At 38.9% G+C, this 16,285-nt stretch overlaps 1 protein-coding gene across 6 annotated transcripts; it reads left to right on the top strand.

The window, feature by feature from the left end:
• The first annotated feature begins 1,295 nt into the window (after positions 1 to 1,295).
• LOC123513093 lies at positions 1,296 to 9,723 on the top strand. Of its 6 annotated transcripts, XM_045269947.1 has the most exons (9): positions 1,296 to 1,493; positions 1,667 to 1,845; positions 4,168 to 4,242; positions 4,358 to 4,691; positions 6,083 to 6,246; positions 6,352 to 6,461; positions 6,698 to 6,883; positions 7,992 to 8,180; positions 8,755 to 9,723. In XM_045269947.1, the coding sequence occupies exons 4-9, from the start codon at positions 4,595 to 4,597 to the stop codon at positions 9,572 to 9,574; spliced, it is 1,566 nt and encodes a 521-aa protein (XP_045125882.1). In that variant the 5' UTR covers positions 1,296 to 1,493; positions 1,667 to 1,845; positions 4,168 to 4,242; positions 4,358 to 4,594; the 3' UTR covers positions 9,575 to 9,723. The 6 variants fall into 6 exon arrangements, with proteins under 6 accessions (XP_045125882.1, XP_045125883.1, XP_045125884.1 ...); XM_045269948.1 differs by lacking the exon at positions 4,168 to 4,242 and having other exon boundaries at positions 1,297 to 1,493; positions 6,367 to 6,461; XM_045269945.1 differs by lacking the exon at positions 4,168 to 4,242 and having other exon boundaries at positions 1,298 to 1,493.
• Positions 9,724 to 16,285: the final 6,562 nt, after the last annotated feature.

Below are 16,285 nucleotides of genomic sequence, written 5' to 3'. Positions count from 1 at the left end.
TCCCTTCCAGATTTTAAAGAAAAGACGATACTTTAGCATTTTTCATGCACTTCACATTACTTGACCATGCTCCCATTAAAAGCAGGGCAAATATGATTAGAGAAATTACTTCCTGCTTTTACAAAGGGCTCGTGCCCCTCTTTGAAATTAAAGTGACGCTCCATACGGGAGAGCCGCCCCGAACCACTGCTCTGTACTGTGTGCGTACCCTCGTCCTGGATTTTTAGAAATTTATTATTATTATTATTATTATTATTATTATTATTATTATTATTATTATTATTATTATTATTATTATTATTATTATTATTATTATTATTATTATTATTATTATTATTATTATTATTATTATTATTATTATTATTATTATTATTATTATTTTGTTACTGTTGTTGTTGTTGTTGTTTGTTATTATTATTATTATTATTATTATTATTATTATTATTATTATTATTATTATTATTATTATTATTATTAATATTATTATTATCATTATTGTTATTATCATTATCATTGTTATCATTATTATTATTATTATTATTATTATTATTATTATTATTTTTTTTTTTATTATTATTATTATTATTATTATTATTATTATTATTATTATTATCATTATTATTATCATTATTATCATTATTATTACTATTATTATTATTATTGTTATCATTATTATCATTATTATTATTATTATTATAATTATTATAATAATAATAATAATAATAATTATTATTATTATTATTATTATTATTATTATTATTACTATCACTACTATTATCATTATTATCATCACTATTATCTATTTATGCATTGTTTATTAAACCGCACAAATCGAGATCACAGCATAATTTCTTTTATTCTTTCTTATATGAAGATTTATATACAATGATGAATGTCAAGTCAACATGAGCTGCCAATCATAGGCCATAACAACACAGGCTGCAAGGGTAGCCTCAATATTCATAAGATACTCAATTATTGTACATTTCTGACTGCCTGACACATAACACACCTACAAAGAAGTACCCATGTTACTTGTGGGCAAATGATAGATAAAGGGAAGGTAGATTAGGCTAAACACATTCTACTATTACCCTTAATACTACTACATAATATTACTCTGACACTGATATTGTGCACTAATATTTCACCTATAAGTGATGTTGTTAGTGTATTCTGTATTAGTGGTGGTGGGGGTAGTGGTGGAGGCAGTATGTTGTCAGTGTGCTGTGGTTGTGGTTGTGGTGTGTTTGCTTGATTTGCGTCTTGAATGTTAACAGATTTACTGACTGGCGGACTACTGATACACGTGTGTGTGTGTGTGGCCAGGCGCATGTTGCCGTATGCGAGTGTGCACGTGCAGCGACCTGATAAGTGTGTAGAGAACCCACAGAAGATGAGAGAGGCAAAGAGTATCTGATAAGCGCCTGACACCACGTATATATCACCAACGCCTCAACCCACGCCTCCAGCTACACCCATGGCCGTGCTAGGTTGGTCCGGAGGCATGTAGGTCGGGAGAGGCGTACTGTGTTGTACTTCATTTAATGCCTACATATATTTTCCGCGTATTTTATAGTCCATTTAATTAGGTTTTTTTTTAATATGTTTTATATTTTCCTTCTACAATAATGATAATAATTTACCGAGTCCACATTATGCGCAGAGCTTTTCGTGGGACTGTGATGAGGGTTGACGGCGCGGGACGTAAACACTCGCTTCTCCGCTGATTCGGCCACGCGTGTAGGTGAAGAATGACCGAAGAGTGACATCATCGCCCTCTAACCCCATCAGGAAGAAGGGTTGATGGCTCTTTCGAAAGGCGCCGATCAGCATCCCTTGCAGGTGTGAAGTGGGAGCAGACAAAAGTTTTCTCCTTTGCTTTTATTGTATTTAGATGTAGGTCCTCTTCAGGCAGAACCCTCCCTGCCCTCAATGGCACACAGACGGTTCATCCTTGTTGTCACCTATACCAGACTTGCATCCAGCCCTTACACCCACGTCCAGTACCACGACTCACTGTACATTATGTCTATATTGACGGCCCCTTTCTCCATCACTAGGAGCATTTACATACCTTTCTAGATCCCTCGCCAGTGTCAGGAGGTTGTTAGACAGTGTGTACTCGCCTTCCGAATATATTGTCCAATTTTGTTGAAAAGTTCATCCCACTGAGAAGGAAAAAAAAAAAAAAAAAAATTGGGTTTGCCTTGGGCAAAACCTTTTCTTGATTATGGTTGCCATATATTAACTATTAGAATTCAGAATGTCTTCACTAACACCTGACATAATATTGGAAAACATGTAAATAAACAAGAAAATATTTACCTTTGTTGCAGTAATAAGGCTGCCATGGTACAGTGGAACCATGCGTGCTTTGGGGTCTGAGTGGTCTCCAAGCACACAGGTTCGAATCCTGTCCACGGTCTGAGTGTAGGTTGGGCTTCCTCACTCTGGACAACGGTTCCATAGTGAGTGGGCTTTGAGATAGGAGGTACCTGAAAAAGTATCTCCTTTAGCCCATAAATTCCCGTGAAAAGCCCACATGGTATAAATAATGAAAAAAAACAAGCAATAATAATCCAAATGGACACCTCTATCAATGCAGGTTAAAGAGAAAAGACTGGCACGCAATGTGAGGTGAGTCATGCGATGAAAGCAAGGCTGGGATCATCAACTCCATTCAAGACCCATACATGTTAGTCTTGAGAGAAACCAGGCTTAAACAGCTGCCAATCAGTAAACACATCCCCCTTCCTCTCTCCCATCATTTCAACCAATAGAAATATGACATTTTTTTAACAGTTATTGATGGAAGCTAATATTCTGGACGTTTGAGGAATTTCCAAAAATCCCCTAGATGCAGATATCGGCATGTGAATTTTCAACGTGTCTGGGAAAATCCAGATATATGGCAACCCTAACCTTGATCTTAAACAATATAGATTAATATTATGGAGGCAGTATAAAGTATCCATTATGACAAAAATTGAAATGAGGTCTCTGCTTCACTCCAGAAATATCTTCATATTAATCATGATTACAGAAACTTTACTATTGACAAACAATTTGAGTATGAGACATCACTGGTGGAAAATATTTAAGAAAATCCCAAATGTTTTTATTCTTATATGCAGAATAATAGTTGGGTCTTCCAGGATTGAAACTTTTAGATCTGAAAATCAAGTTGTAATGGACTTGAAAAATGTGTCTGAAATATTTGCTACTATCTTTCTTCAGTTTATACTCCAAATATGTCCAGATATCCATCACATCAAGTTTCAAATGTACTTATATCTGACATTTCACTCAGTGATGTAGCTAAGGCATTATCTAATTTAGAATCTTTCTCTTCTATGTGTCCTGATGACATTTACCCTTATTTGCCCACGTCTTGCTCAGCTCACTTATCTTACCCTACACAATCAATATTATTGATGCAATATATTGACTCAAGAGAAAACTAATGATGAAGGCAGCAATGAGCACCGTCTTAAAGATGGTACTCGTTGCTGCCTTCATTAGTTTCTCTTGAAACTAAGATTTCCTAGAAATCATCCCGTATTGTATATTGACTAATTTTTATCGTGCAATACTTGTTTTTCCATACATAGCTCTCTATATTATTGCACAATATTACTCTCACACTACTCAATATACGTATTTGTATTGTGTAATAAGATATAAAACTTTTTGATGTCTTCAATATATGAGTATTGTGTCATTCTTCAATACCATCCCTTCACTATTGATAATATTGTACAACAACAATGATGTTGGTTGTGCAGGATCAACTTTAACCTTTCCCTCTTTAGCCACAGGATCCTTGGGCTTCACATGGAAGAAATCTCTCGTGGTCTTGATTTATAAAAAAAATCATGTTTTGATCCCTCAACTATAGACCTATATCTCTAACATTTGTCCCTGGTAAATTTATGAAGCATATACTTGCTAAACTTTTAAGTTTATTGAACCTAACAACTTATTCAGTGATGACCAGCTTGGATTTTGCCATGGTAGATTCACTGAGGACCAGTTATTGTTGACTTAAAAATGATGTTCCTGGTTGAGTGGATGAAGGTTATAATGTAGATTTTATACTTTTTGACTTTTCTGAAAAGCTTTTGACACTGTCTACCATGCATTTATAGTTGAAATATTATTCAGTTTAGGTATAGAGCAAAATCCTGGGCTGGCTTCGGGATATTCTGCACAACAGGGAAATGAAGCTACTAGTTACTGGTAACCAAAGCAGCACAGCACCTGTTCTCATGTACATGTTGAGCTTGACAAACATCTCTCACTACCTGTGGTGCTGCACTGCTCTCTTCCACTGACTGGCTCTTTCCTTCTACAGGCCAACATTAGCAGAGCTCCTAGGTGGTTCCCAAGGCCCTCAAAAAAGCACTCAGGCACACCAGGGTCTTCCTTCAGACCAGGACAACTCATAAGAATCTAACCACATCGCCTTACTGTTACCAGCGCCTTTGCAGCACAAGAGGCTGTGGCATGGCCTCAAATCTTCAACAAGAACAAAAATGAGTTGGTGTTGAGGCTTTGGTACTACAGTTTGCACAGTCCCCTTTGAGATTTCATGTTTGCCATGCATCTTTGGGAGAAGCGAGAAGTTCCACGCCCTCCAGAGTATACCATAGAATATTCTTTAAAAGAACTGAAACAAAACAACCTGGGTGAGTGTACTGGGAACTTGAAAGTTTATGATCATTTAATTATTATATTGTTGTATAAATGAACATTACAAAGAAGGAGTAGGACAGAGCTGGCCGGCTTCTCTAGGCCATAGGATAGAGAAGGGAAATTACACATGTAAAAGTTTCAAAAGCAATGACAATGAAAATCAGATGTAGCAAACACTAACAAGTAACTTACCTATTAGTCACATTCTGTGTAGTACCCATTCACCATTTCTTTTGAACTGGCTAATAAGAGACAGAACAAGACATGCAGTGCAACACTATATCAGACCAGACTTCAGGTATTCTTTAAGAATATCAATGAATATTTGCTGAGTTCAGGAACCAAGAGACAAGGGCAGGCTGGTCATATTGGCCATTTATTTAGCCAAAAGTGATTGTAGATAAAATAAACAAATAGCTACTTAGTAATGAAAAGAAGATAAAATACATCCTTCTATTTTACATGCTTATTAAAATCTGCTTTCATATGCATGTCTTAAGGTAACAATACACTTGTGATTATATAATTGAGAGGCAAATCTACTCTTTCTTGTATTTCCATTCTTGTTAATTTCTTTCACAGTGGACAAGCTTGGGAACTTTGTGGAAAAATAAGGCTTTAACATTTTGAAAAGTGAATAAATACATCAGACATAGGTGGCTCTCTCATTTAGATTACTTGTGTTGTACAACAGAAATAGCTGGTTGTGTTAAGTATATACCCTTTGTGTGCAGAAAACCAATGATGTTTGTGCATTCGCCCTTATTGGTGGTCAAACAGCAGCTATTTCTGCTACCATACTGGAAGTAATCTCTTGATGAGAATGTAAAGCCACAAAGGCACAGATAGGGGAAGAATGCAATGAAACTATGAGAGCATGAAACAACACTGGTACAACAGTGCCACTTTGTTTGTCGTTTGGAATTGTTTGGCATTGGCAATCCATTACTTACAGTCCGTTTGTGTGGAATTCTTTAAGCTCATGTGTTTACAACATTTATTGAATAAAGAAATTACATAAATGCTCCAGTAATGGCTCAACTTTCCTTTCTTCTTTTTGTAAAACAGTGAAGTACAATGATGGTGCTTGGTCAATAATTTCTTATACTACATAAGGGATGTTTTTCAAATACATATTTCAGTTTTCTTAAATAAGAACATTTTTACCTGGTAATAGAGGTATATTCTTCATGTTTGTAATATCAGAAACATGTTCAGCATAATTATCCTCCACTAAATGTAATAAAAGGAGAAATCAGTTGAAATGGATAAGGTACCACAAAATGAATGTACTGGGCTTTGTGGCATCAACATCTCGGGCACTTGTACTTACTGGAGGGAAATAGGAGAATAATGAGAAGCCTATGAGTGAGAACTGTTACAGGAAAGTGTGTACGTCCTCTCCTGGATGGCATCAGCAGGGGTCACACAGCACTCATTGACCAACGGGTATCCGCAAGCTTAAGGAGGGAAGTTGGAATCCTCACAGCTTTATTGTATCGGAATGGACGCCATCGCACTGAAAAATTTTATAGAGTTTTGAAAAAGGTACGTGTGCTCAGAATTTTTTTTAATTTTTTTTTTAATTAAATTTGGATAGCTAAGAAACTTTATGGAATGTAAGAAAACACACTATCTGTTACACAAAGCCAGTCCTATTGGTTACAGGTGGAGAAAAACTGTGCCCGATGGCAGAAGCTTGATGTGGTGGAGGAGCTGGACCGTCTGTGTCAGCTCATGCCTCGAATGATTCTGGAACGCAAGTCAGTACTGCTCTTAATATTTTCAAGGAATAATAATCAGACGTGAAAATTTGCTCTATCACCATTAGTTACTTTTTGTATTGTTCCTAGTTTCTTTCGTGAATAGAATATTAAAAGTTCATTCTCTACTATATATTCAGCTTTGGTTGTTTAGACTATAGTTGCATGATATTAGTTAATTATTGATGGAAGATGCAAACTACTTAGAAGAAAAAGTTAATAAATAATGTTAACAGAACCGTGCGCTTACCATCGAAGCAAATGTTTGAGTACCTGCTGGCGAGGCTGCTAGGATCTTACCACTTTATGCTTCATCTTGATGGAATCTGCAAGGAAGCAGCTACTCTCCTGCTATCCAAGATTGCCACTGGCCACTTCTTCAGCACAGCAGTGGCATTTTTGTCTAATGTGGCACGCATTAGGTCAGTTGAGACTATTACAAGTATGAATAATTGTAAAGATAGATATGAGGCAAGAGGGAATATTGGAATGGTTATCTAAAAACCTTTTCATTTTGTCATGTATCTTCATTATGAATTATCTCAACTACACTGGAACCTCACAGTATGAGTTTAATCAATTCCATGACCAATTTTGTTTTACAATTTTTTTGTTTTGCAAATCTATTTTTCTTGCTGAAGTTAATTGAAATATAAATTATCCATCCCAAGTCCTCGTAAATACCTTGCCCCAAATTTTTCTGTGTGTTTTAAAACAAAATATGTAATTATAAGACTAATGACAATTATAAAAACATAATGCAGTCAAAGGGAATGCAAAATAAGTAATATAAGCAAGATGGAATGATTTGTAGACAAAGGTGATGGAGGAGTGGAAGAGGAGGAGGGGAAGAGGATTATTTTTATTGATTGGAAGGAGAATCTAGGATAAATGGTAACACAACTACGACAATTATTGTGAGATGATAAAAAAATGCAGAATACTTCAAGAAAAACACTGGAACAACACCAGGGATGCCTCCACAAAGAAATGTCCATGTGAACCGAGTGAGTGCTGGCCAAGCTTGTCGGAAGAACATATGGGAGCTAAGCAGTCACTGCATGAACCTCGCGTGAGACGTGGAATTGCATTTATAAAACAAGACAAAAATTTGCCCAAGCCTCAGCTCGCTCTATTAATTACTCGTAACCTGGTGCACTTGTAATGCGAGGTTCCACTGTTCTTTGTTTTTTGTATTACATCTCTGTCTCACAGCTTACTCTAAGCCATAGCTGTGTAAGGTATACCTACATAAGACTAATTTTGGCAAGAGCTCTACATGATGTTCAATGGTGGGCCTTTTTTGGGTTGTGTGTTTTTATTCTCAAGGAAGGCTTGTTGTTATGAGTGTAATGTTGCTGGTGCTTAATTCAGCTAACCTCCATCAACAGGCATATTGCTTTGGTTTATAGATTGATGGAAAGTAGTTGTAACAGAAATAGTGGACACAGGTGGGGAAGTAGTAACTGAACTGTAGTTCAATGGTAAGATTGACAGAACTCTCAACAGTTCTTAACATTGTGTTTTCAGAATCTTGGCATTGGATTATGGTGGACAAGTGGCCAAGATTTATGATGACATTCTGCCGAAGGTCATCCTCTTGAAAGGAAGCAATGCGCCTCCCTTATTAGACACAGCCACTCTCCCTTCTTCTCTCTCTAGCCTCCTCCAGCAGTACTGTGCCTCATTTGATGTCAACAGGAACCCACTGCCTGTAAAGTAGGTGTTTTGGATAGTATTTTTATATGAATTTAGATTACACTAATGAGGGTGATGGATATTGTTTAAGATTTTTTCCTTGATGCATGAGCCTTATGTCATATGACACCCTATTACAAAGGGAGGAAAGTGATTTTGCGTCTTGATTTCTAAGACTTGAATCTCTAAATTTGTGCAGATGTAGCATGAATGTGTGCAAGAGTGATGAGATAGTTTGTCTGTGTCTCTTTCTTTTTAATCCTTATAATATACATGTGATGTTAGAGTAATCTTTTTCTCTACCATTGAAGTACTTTAGTTATGATAGAAATACTGAAGAACTGCATCACTTTCAGTTTTGAAAAGGAGACCTTGGTAGCCTTGGTCATCATTCCTGTAGGGGAAGATTACCATGAAATTAAATCTGTTGTCCATGAAGGATATCTGTGAGAGAAAGTCTTTTTATTCCAGACAGATTCTTATGAGACCCACAGGCTGTTAACTCTGAAAGGAAAAATGAGGATCTTTACTAAAATGATGATGATGGTTATGATGTGAATAGCATGTGTCATTAATGTGTGTATTTTTCTTTCAGTAAACCCTCTTCAGACATCAGCTTCCTTAACTTGCTGAATATCTCCAAGGAAGAAGATAGTACAAAGGCTTCCGAGTTTGATGATTTCATAGACTCTCCTGTAACAAATAACTTGGTTAATGAAGAATTGTGTAATCCAAAAAATGAAATATCTGATAGCCTGGATATGCCTGTCTCAAATTGTTATTTGGAGGAAGATATTGGTGAGTGTGTGCCAAAGACCAAACCTCCCAAGAAAGCTAAGACTTTAAAGAAGAGAAAATTATCCCTGGAAACTAATGGTAACACTGAAACAAATGATGGATGCTCCAGTAAGAAGAAAAAAGTCAAATCAGATGCTGGCAAGAATCTCTTGCTCAATTCAAAGAAAAAGAAAACCAAGAAGAATGTATTAAAAAGTGGTATAGGAAAAATTAAGCAAAATAAAGTAAAAAAATCTCTCAATGAACCAGATGAAGAACATTGTTCTGCAGCATTTATAAAACACTTCAAGGCTGTGAAAAAACAAACAAAGAACATAAACTCCATAGATAGTTTAAAAAGGTTTCTTGAAGGTGAAAAGAAAAACAGGAGTGAAAAAGTGAATGGCAGAGTATCTAAGCTACTGAAGAAAGAAGACTGGACAGAATTTGCAAAGTTTTTAAGAATACGGCTTAAGAATATTGAAGGATTGAGTAAAATGGATTCAGGTGAAAGTGAGGCACTGCAGCAGCTGTTAGGCAAGACCAGAGTTAGAGTTAAGTTTTGGCTCTTGTTTCCATACCTGAAGGGCAAAAAACCTGGAAACTGGAAGACTGTACTGGGAAATTTATCAAGTTAATGGTGTATATTCTGGGAAACATATCAAGTTAACAGTGTACATCTGGACATGGATTAAGCTGATTAATGTTTAACATGTAAGTTGATTAAAAAAAATGCAGATTCAATCTATTTTATATTTACAATTTATGAATATACATACATTTTTCATGTGGAGTTTTTCATACCTTTTTCAGATTGATCATTGGAGTGGAGATAAGTATAGCACACAACAGATTTGTGTGCATGACCTAGGATCATAAGAATATAAACATAAGGGAAGCTGTAGGAAGCCAATTGTTCCTGTAAAGACACTTGGAGCTGTGAGTACTGAAATTAGTATCAATGTTGTATCATTGTGTCTTGTGTTTACAAATCTATGTACAGTTGCCCCATGCAGTAATGTCACCGAGTCCTGTGAATTAAGAAAAAAAAAAGATAGCAATTTATATGAGTTATGATGAACTGCTTAAGGTTAAGAGCACTGCTAAAACAAAGAGAATCCAATAGAACATGACATCACTACTTTGGACATCTGTATCTTCTTATATATATATCTATTTTTGTTATGTATGTTCTTTTGTATTGACCTATTTAAAGTGGTCAGAGGAGTCTACTTGCTCCTGTCTATTTCTTCCTTGTATCTTCTATTGACACTGGCTGACATGTGTAGCAGTAACCATAAAGACAGTATCAGACCAGCTAGTGAATCAGCATTATGGCAGAATGTGAGAAAATAGAGACACTCAGTTGAAGGAAGGCAAGTTGATGAGGCAATGACCTTTAACTCCACATAGCTAGAAAAGCCTGTGTGGGTGGCACTCCTCCACATGTGAGGCAGCCTTCGTGACGTGGGTAGGAAGGTGCCTGGAGGTGTAACTGGCTCTGCTGGGGATATAAATAGCTTTGTTATGAATATAGTTGACTGTTGCCCTGATGTATCGTGTCATGGCAACTCTGTTAGGGACATATGGCATCTTGGTAGTTAATGAATGAGTGCATAGGTCAGAGTAGATTAGCTTAATGTTTGATTAGGTAGGATTGAGTTAACAGAGAGAGAGAGAGAGAGAGAGAGAGAGAGAGAGAGAGAGAGAGAGAGATTGATTAAGTCTTCATTCAGTGACATTTTATTCTTTTCACTGTAATGCAACAATTCACAGCACAGAAAACAATGCATGGAGTCTTTCTAAGCTTATACCAAAAAGAAGGGGACAGAAAAGAAGAAAAAAATAGATGGTACAATTTCCATGGAGTTGGCTGTAGGACAAGGCAAGATGTCTCTGAGTGATGAACCATAAAAGAAGGATGTCTCAGGTAGCTGTGAAAGGGTTAAATGAGGTGATATACTCAATATCTTGGTGCAAATACCTGCCATGTTTCAGCTGACACTTGCATCACATACTGTTGTTCAAATGAATTACAAAATGCTAAATATTTCAAAGTGACAAATATACAATGCATGTGTTTATGTTGAGGTGCTTGTGCATGTGGTGTCAATTCCATGAGATGAAGCCAGTGACAGTACAGTAAGTCTGATGTATTTAACTATTTAAGGAGGAAGATCAGTTCATCATATCTGAAAATTTGCTTCATCAGAAAGTTGTTTTTGCTAAGTCTTTAACCCCTTCAGTACTGGAACGGATTTTTGCCATGAGGTTTTGGTGTGATTAGACAATTTTATTCACATTATAAGGGATCTATGGAGGTCAGGAGATTAATGGTCCAGAGTCTTCATTATTTTTTATCCCCACATAAGTTTCTGAAGCTGTATGAAATCGCAAATAGTAAGAATAAATACAAAAATGCCTCGTGGTATTGAAGGGGTTAAATGTACTCAGATTGTCACATAAGAAGAGCCATTTAGTGATACATATTCAAACAACAATCACTTCAGCTTTACTAAATTTCTGTCACATTTAGTAAAGATTCCTATGATATATGCCATGGTTCTCTGGGAAGTTCATAGGGTTTCATTGTTATTTCTAGGTTCAGTAGACTCAGCACTCATGATATCTGACATTCACTAATCAGAATTGCCTTTGTAGGAGCCTTGGTGTGTCAGTTTATGATGAATTTGTGTGTTAGAACGTTAACCAGAATCTCCACTCTTTCATTTCTTTGGCTGGAAAACTTTGGAACTCTCTCTCTCTGTCTCTGTGTTTCCTTCTGTGTGAGCAGTTCCAAGATGCATAGAAAAGCTAAATTAGTTTTTGTTTTGGACCATTTACTTGTCTAAGTCCATTATCCTTCTTCCTCTTAGCTTGTCTATCTATACAAAAAATATATATAAAGAACAAGAAGTAAATACATCAGTAAAATGAATAAAAAATGGAAAATTAAATGATGAAGAGCAGAGAAAGAAGGTGGAATTGGATGTAGTGGGATGTGGGATGGAGAAAGCCCTTTATTTAGAAACACTACTGTCACCACAACTAGATTAAAAGACCACAGAGGCAATTAGCAAGATTCTCAACACTGTTTCTCACGTTCATGCAATAGAAACCTTGTTAATCTGTCTCTAGAACTATAAAAACATCTGTAGAAATTCAAGAAACTTCAATTAGAGTCTTTTGAAAATAGTTGAGGTCCAGCCAGAAGTGTTTAAAGGAAGAGTGGTGGTGATGGTGGTGGTGGTGGTGGAAATTATTAGTGGTTTTATAACTTTTATCTAATATCACAAACGTTAATCCATGTTTTTTCTTCATTTGTCAGCTTTTTCCCCTTTCCTCCTCCTCCTCCTCCTCCTTGAACATTGATACCGGAAAAAAATATCATCCATTCTTGTTTGAGAGAGAGAGAGAGAGAGAGAGAGAGAGAGAGAGAGAGAGAGAGAGAGAGAGCACTTTCCATTTAAACGAGGAGCAGCCGATCTGGCGAGGAGAGGAGGCGGGCCAAGGGACGAAGGGAATGAGTGAGAGAGCTCTCCCTCTTTCCTCCTCTCTCTCTAACCCTCCCATGCCTTCCTCCCTGCGCTCTCTCTCTCTCTCTCTCTCTCTCTCTCTCTCGGTGCGTCCCTCCCACCCAGCTCGGCCTTCCTCTGCCGCGTGCACCTCCCACTCCATCTCTCCCTCCCTCTCCCTCGCGGCTCTTACATGTGAGAGAGTTGGACTCGGGCTGAGGAGGTGGTTCAGAGTACGCGATTTCGTGAGGCCGAGCTGACGTGGGCCCCTCAGGTGTTAGTTCGTGTGCTGGAGTGCCGTGCGTGACAGAGTGATCTCGTGACGGAGGCGGTGACGGAGGGAGGTTGTTGTTTGGAGAGAGGAAGGAAGGATGTGTGTCAAGTGATTTCAGTACAGGAAGGAAGGAAGGAAGGAAAGAAGAATGCACAAAGGTTTCGTGTCCTTTATTTTTGTTATTGATGTTTGTTACTTCTACTACTACTACTACTACTACTACTACTACTACTACTACTACTACTACTACTACTACTACTACTACTACTGTCAGTGTCTCCGGTTTTTCAGCTTCAAGATCTTATCCTCGGTTTCTCTTCTCCCAGTATACGTTCTTCCTTTCTTCCCCTCTTCTCTCTCTCTTCTCTCTCTTCTCTCTCTTCATCTCCTTTGTCACTCGTCCTCTCCCACTCTGGTATCTTCCTTTGTCAGTCTTTCTCCGACCTTGCCACTCTCATTTCGTATTTTTTTCCTCCTCCTCCTCCTCCTCCTCCTCCTCCTCCTACTTGTATCCTCTCATGTTCTTTTCTTCCTTACGTAGCATCATCCAGTCTTCTTCCACCACTTCCTCCTACTCCTCCTCCTCCTCCTCCTCCTCTTCCTCCTCCTTCGCGAGTAGTGTAGCAAGACTTGAATATAGCTTGACTGACCGCGACTCCCACGTGACGAGAGAGAGAGAGAGAGAGAGAGAGAGAGAGAGAGAGAGAGAGAGAGATTTGATGTGTTATTATTATTATTCCTACTTTTTCTCACCTTTCTTTAAATCGTGTTAGTGATGGTGGTAATGATTTATGATACTACACCAACCACCACCACCACCACCACCACCACCACCACCACCACCACCACCACTATTACTACTACTGGTTACTTTACCTTGTGGATTTACGATATTGTGTCTGTGTAAGGGCCTCTCGTTCGTTAGTTAGTTGTCTTTTCCTGTTGTAACATGCTGTGCCTCCTCTCGAGTCTCGCCGCCTTATGATCTCGGTGTTGTGGCGCGGAAGTTTATTAGTCTGTTGTTTTATTGTTTTTTTTAATCTGATTTATTTGTTTGTTTTGGGTTCTGTGAGTTATCTTTTTTTTTTCATATGATTCTTGTTGTTAGTCCTACTGTCCTCCTTCTCCTTCTCCTTCTCCTTCTTCTTTTCCTTTTCCTTCTCCTCCTCCTCCTCCTTCTCCTTCTTCTTCGTTTTCTTCTTCTGTATTGTTCAAGTTGTGTATTGTTGCCTCCTTTCCCGCATTTTCTCTTATCCTCGTCTTTCTCTTCCATCTTTACGTTATCTTCATCTTTTCATTATCCTCCTCCTCCTCCTCCTCCTCCTCCTCCTCCTCCTCCTCCTCCTCCTCCTCCTCCTCCTCCTCCCCTGTCCTAGGAATAAAGGTGAGGGGTGAGAGGGATCGTTAACCCGTAGGGGAGTCACGTGATGTTCAGGACCCCTCAGGTAAACACGGTTATGTTGGGTCGTTGCCTTCTGACATATGACAAGCCGTCGTCTCGTGCCTGCCGGAGGAGGAGGTGGTGGTGGTAGAAATGGTGGTGGTGGTGGTGGTTTTGGGAGGTTAGAGAAGACTGCTGGTAATCTTGTTGGTTTTATAATGGTTGATGATGTTGTTGTTGTTGTCATTACTATTATTAATGTTGTTATTTTTATGATTCTTGTTGTCAGATTTGATATGTAAGTAATTTTGAAGTTACTTAAAAGGAAAGTTATATTCTCTCTCTCTCTCTCTCTCTCTCTCTCTCTCTCTCTCTCTCTCTCTCTCTCTCTCTCTCTCTCTCTCTCTCCAGCAAGGGGTATATCCGATACTATGGTAGTGGTGTGGAAATAATGAATGAAATGCTGGAATGAATGAGCGAGTGAGCGAGTGGGCGAGTGAAGGAGTCTTATGAATGAACTCGTAGGAGAGAAGCGAAGTTCATGAATGGCAGAGAGAGAGAGAGAGAGAGAGAGAGAGAGAGAGAGAGAGAGAGAGAGAGAGAGAGAGAGAGATGGAGGGATTGATTGTCACAAGTTCTATGTTTTGTTGGTAAAATGTTTCCCTCTTCAGGGTCTTAACAAAGCTTAATTAGACTACCACTACAGTATTAGTCTCTCTCTCTCTCTCTCTCTCTCTCTCTCTCTCTGGGGTGGTGAACGCGCGGTCACGTGTGGTGGTTACATAAACCTCCTACGCTCAGAGAGAGAGAGAGAGAGAGAGAGAGAGGAGCGTGTTTCCTGCTCACTTGCCATAATGAACATAGTTTTGATGTGATTTCAAGAGGAGGAAGAGGAAGAAGAATAAGAGGAAGGACAACTAATATCTACCGTCACTACTTTCTTTTCTTCATCATCCTCTCCATGGAAAAAGTGCAAGAAATCCTAGAGGGAAGACAATAGCGGAGAAGAAGACTAAGGAAGAGGAGGAAGAGGAGGAGGAGGAGGAGGAGGAGGAGGAGGAGGAGGAGGAATAAGAAGAAAAGATAGTGGCGGTGTTTTTCCTTCTCCTTTGGTGTGAGACGGCTGGGACACGGGAGGGAGAGGGAGGAGAGGGAGGAGAAAGAGAGATAAAGGAAAAGAGGAAGAGAGGAAGAGAGGCAAGCAGGGAGGCAGGCAGGCAGGCAAGTGGGGGCTACAGGAGGAGTAGTAGGAGTAGGAATAGGAGGAGGAGGAGGAGGAGGAGAGGAGGCTGGGAGGTGGAGAGGAGGAGGAGGAGGTGTGTGGCCGTCTGTTATCGATTACCCCTCGTGGATTTCATGGTCGCCTCAAGGTCACTGTCCTCGCCCCGCCTCCCGCCGGCCTTGTCTTGCTGGCCGCTGACCTTGTCCTCTGTGTAGGCGGGAAAGGGGCCGTGCGATGCGGGCCGGCCTGTGCACTTTATAAAGGACCCTATGGAACTCTGGCAACGGGGGAACTAAAGATGAGGCAGCTAAATAAACGTGTGACAGAATTTTGTGTGTCTGTGGGTGTTGTTCTGGTTAGCTGTACGTGTGTTTGTGCAGGGGTGTATGTGGCGTGTTGGCGGTGTTTTGGGGTGTGTTGTGGGGCTGTAGGTGTTCAGATGGGTGTGGAGAAGTGCGTGTGGTGTTGATTTTTGGGACATCCACAGCTGAAAATGAAGTACAAGCGAGACAAAATGAGAATGCACGAGAATGTGTGTGTGTGTGTGTGTGTGTGTGTGTGTGTGTGTGTGTGTGTGTGTGTGTGTGTGATAATGATAATAAATAATAATATACGGTTAATTCGATTTGCAGTACATAGATTCAAAATATACATGGGAAGGATGGCAGGGAACTTAAGAATAGCATACTACCATTATCGTTTATCGCGCGCGTGTGTGTGTGTGTGTGTGTGTGTGTGTGTGTGTGTGTGTGTGTGTGTGTGTGTGTGTGTGTGTGTGTGTGTGTGTGTGTGCCCGCGCGTGTGTATGCTTGTTGAAGCTGCAGGAGACCACTTAATTAATACATGGATACAGGAGTGGATTACTCTCACTCATTATAGACTAGGTGGATTAACAGTCAACCCTTCCCATTAAAATATCCTTTTTGTGTGGATTCAGTGTGGCAATGTTACGTTTTT

The sequence above is a fragment of the Portunus trituberculatus genome, chromosome 35 (genome assembly GCF_017591435.1).
Source record: "Portunus trituberculatus isolate SZX2019 chromosome 35, ASM1759143v1, whole genome shotgun sequence".
NCBI lineage: Eukaryota > Metazoa > Arthropoda > Malacostraca > Decapoda > Portunidae > Portunus > Portunus trituberculatus.
The sequence above is the reverse complement of the archived record's forward strand: the minus strand, read 5'-3'. Positions and strand labels throughout refer to the sequence as shown.

Excerpts from the sequence above, each read along its gene's own strand:
- LOC123513093 (XM_045269947.1), top strand. The coding sequence starts at position 4,595 with ATGTTTGCCATGCATCTTTGGGAGAAGCGAGAAGTTCCACGCCCTCCA. Across the intron at positions 4,692-6,082 it reads ACTGAAACAAAACAACCTGG|GAAAGTGTGTACGTCCTCTC; the intron begins GTGAGTGTACTG and ends GAACTGTTACAG. Across the intron at positions 6,247-6,351 it reads TTTATAGAGTTTTGAAAAAG|TCCTATTGGTTACAGGTGGA; the intron begins GTACGTGTGCTC and ends ACACAAAGCCAG.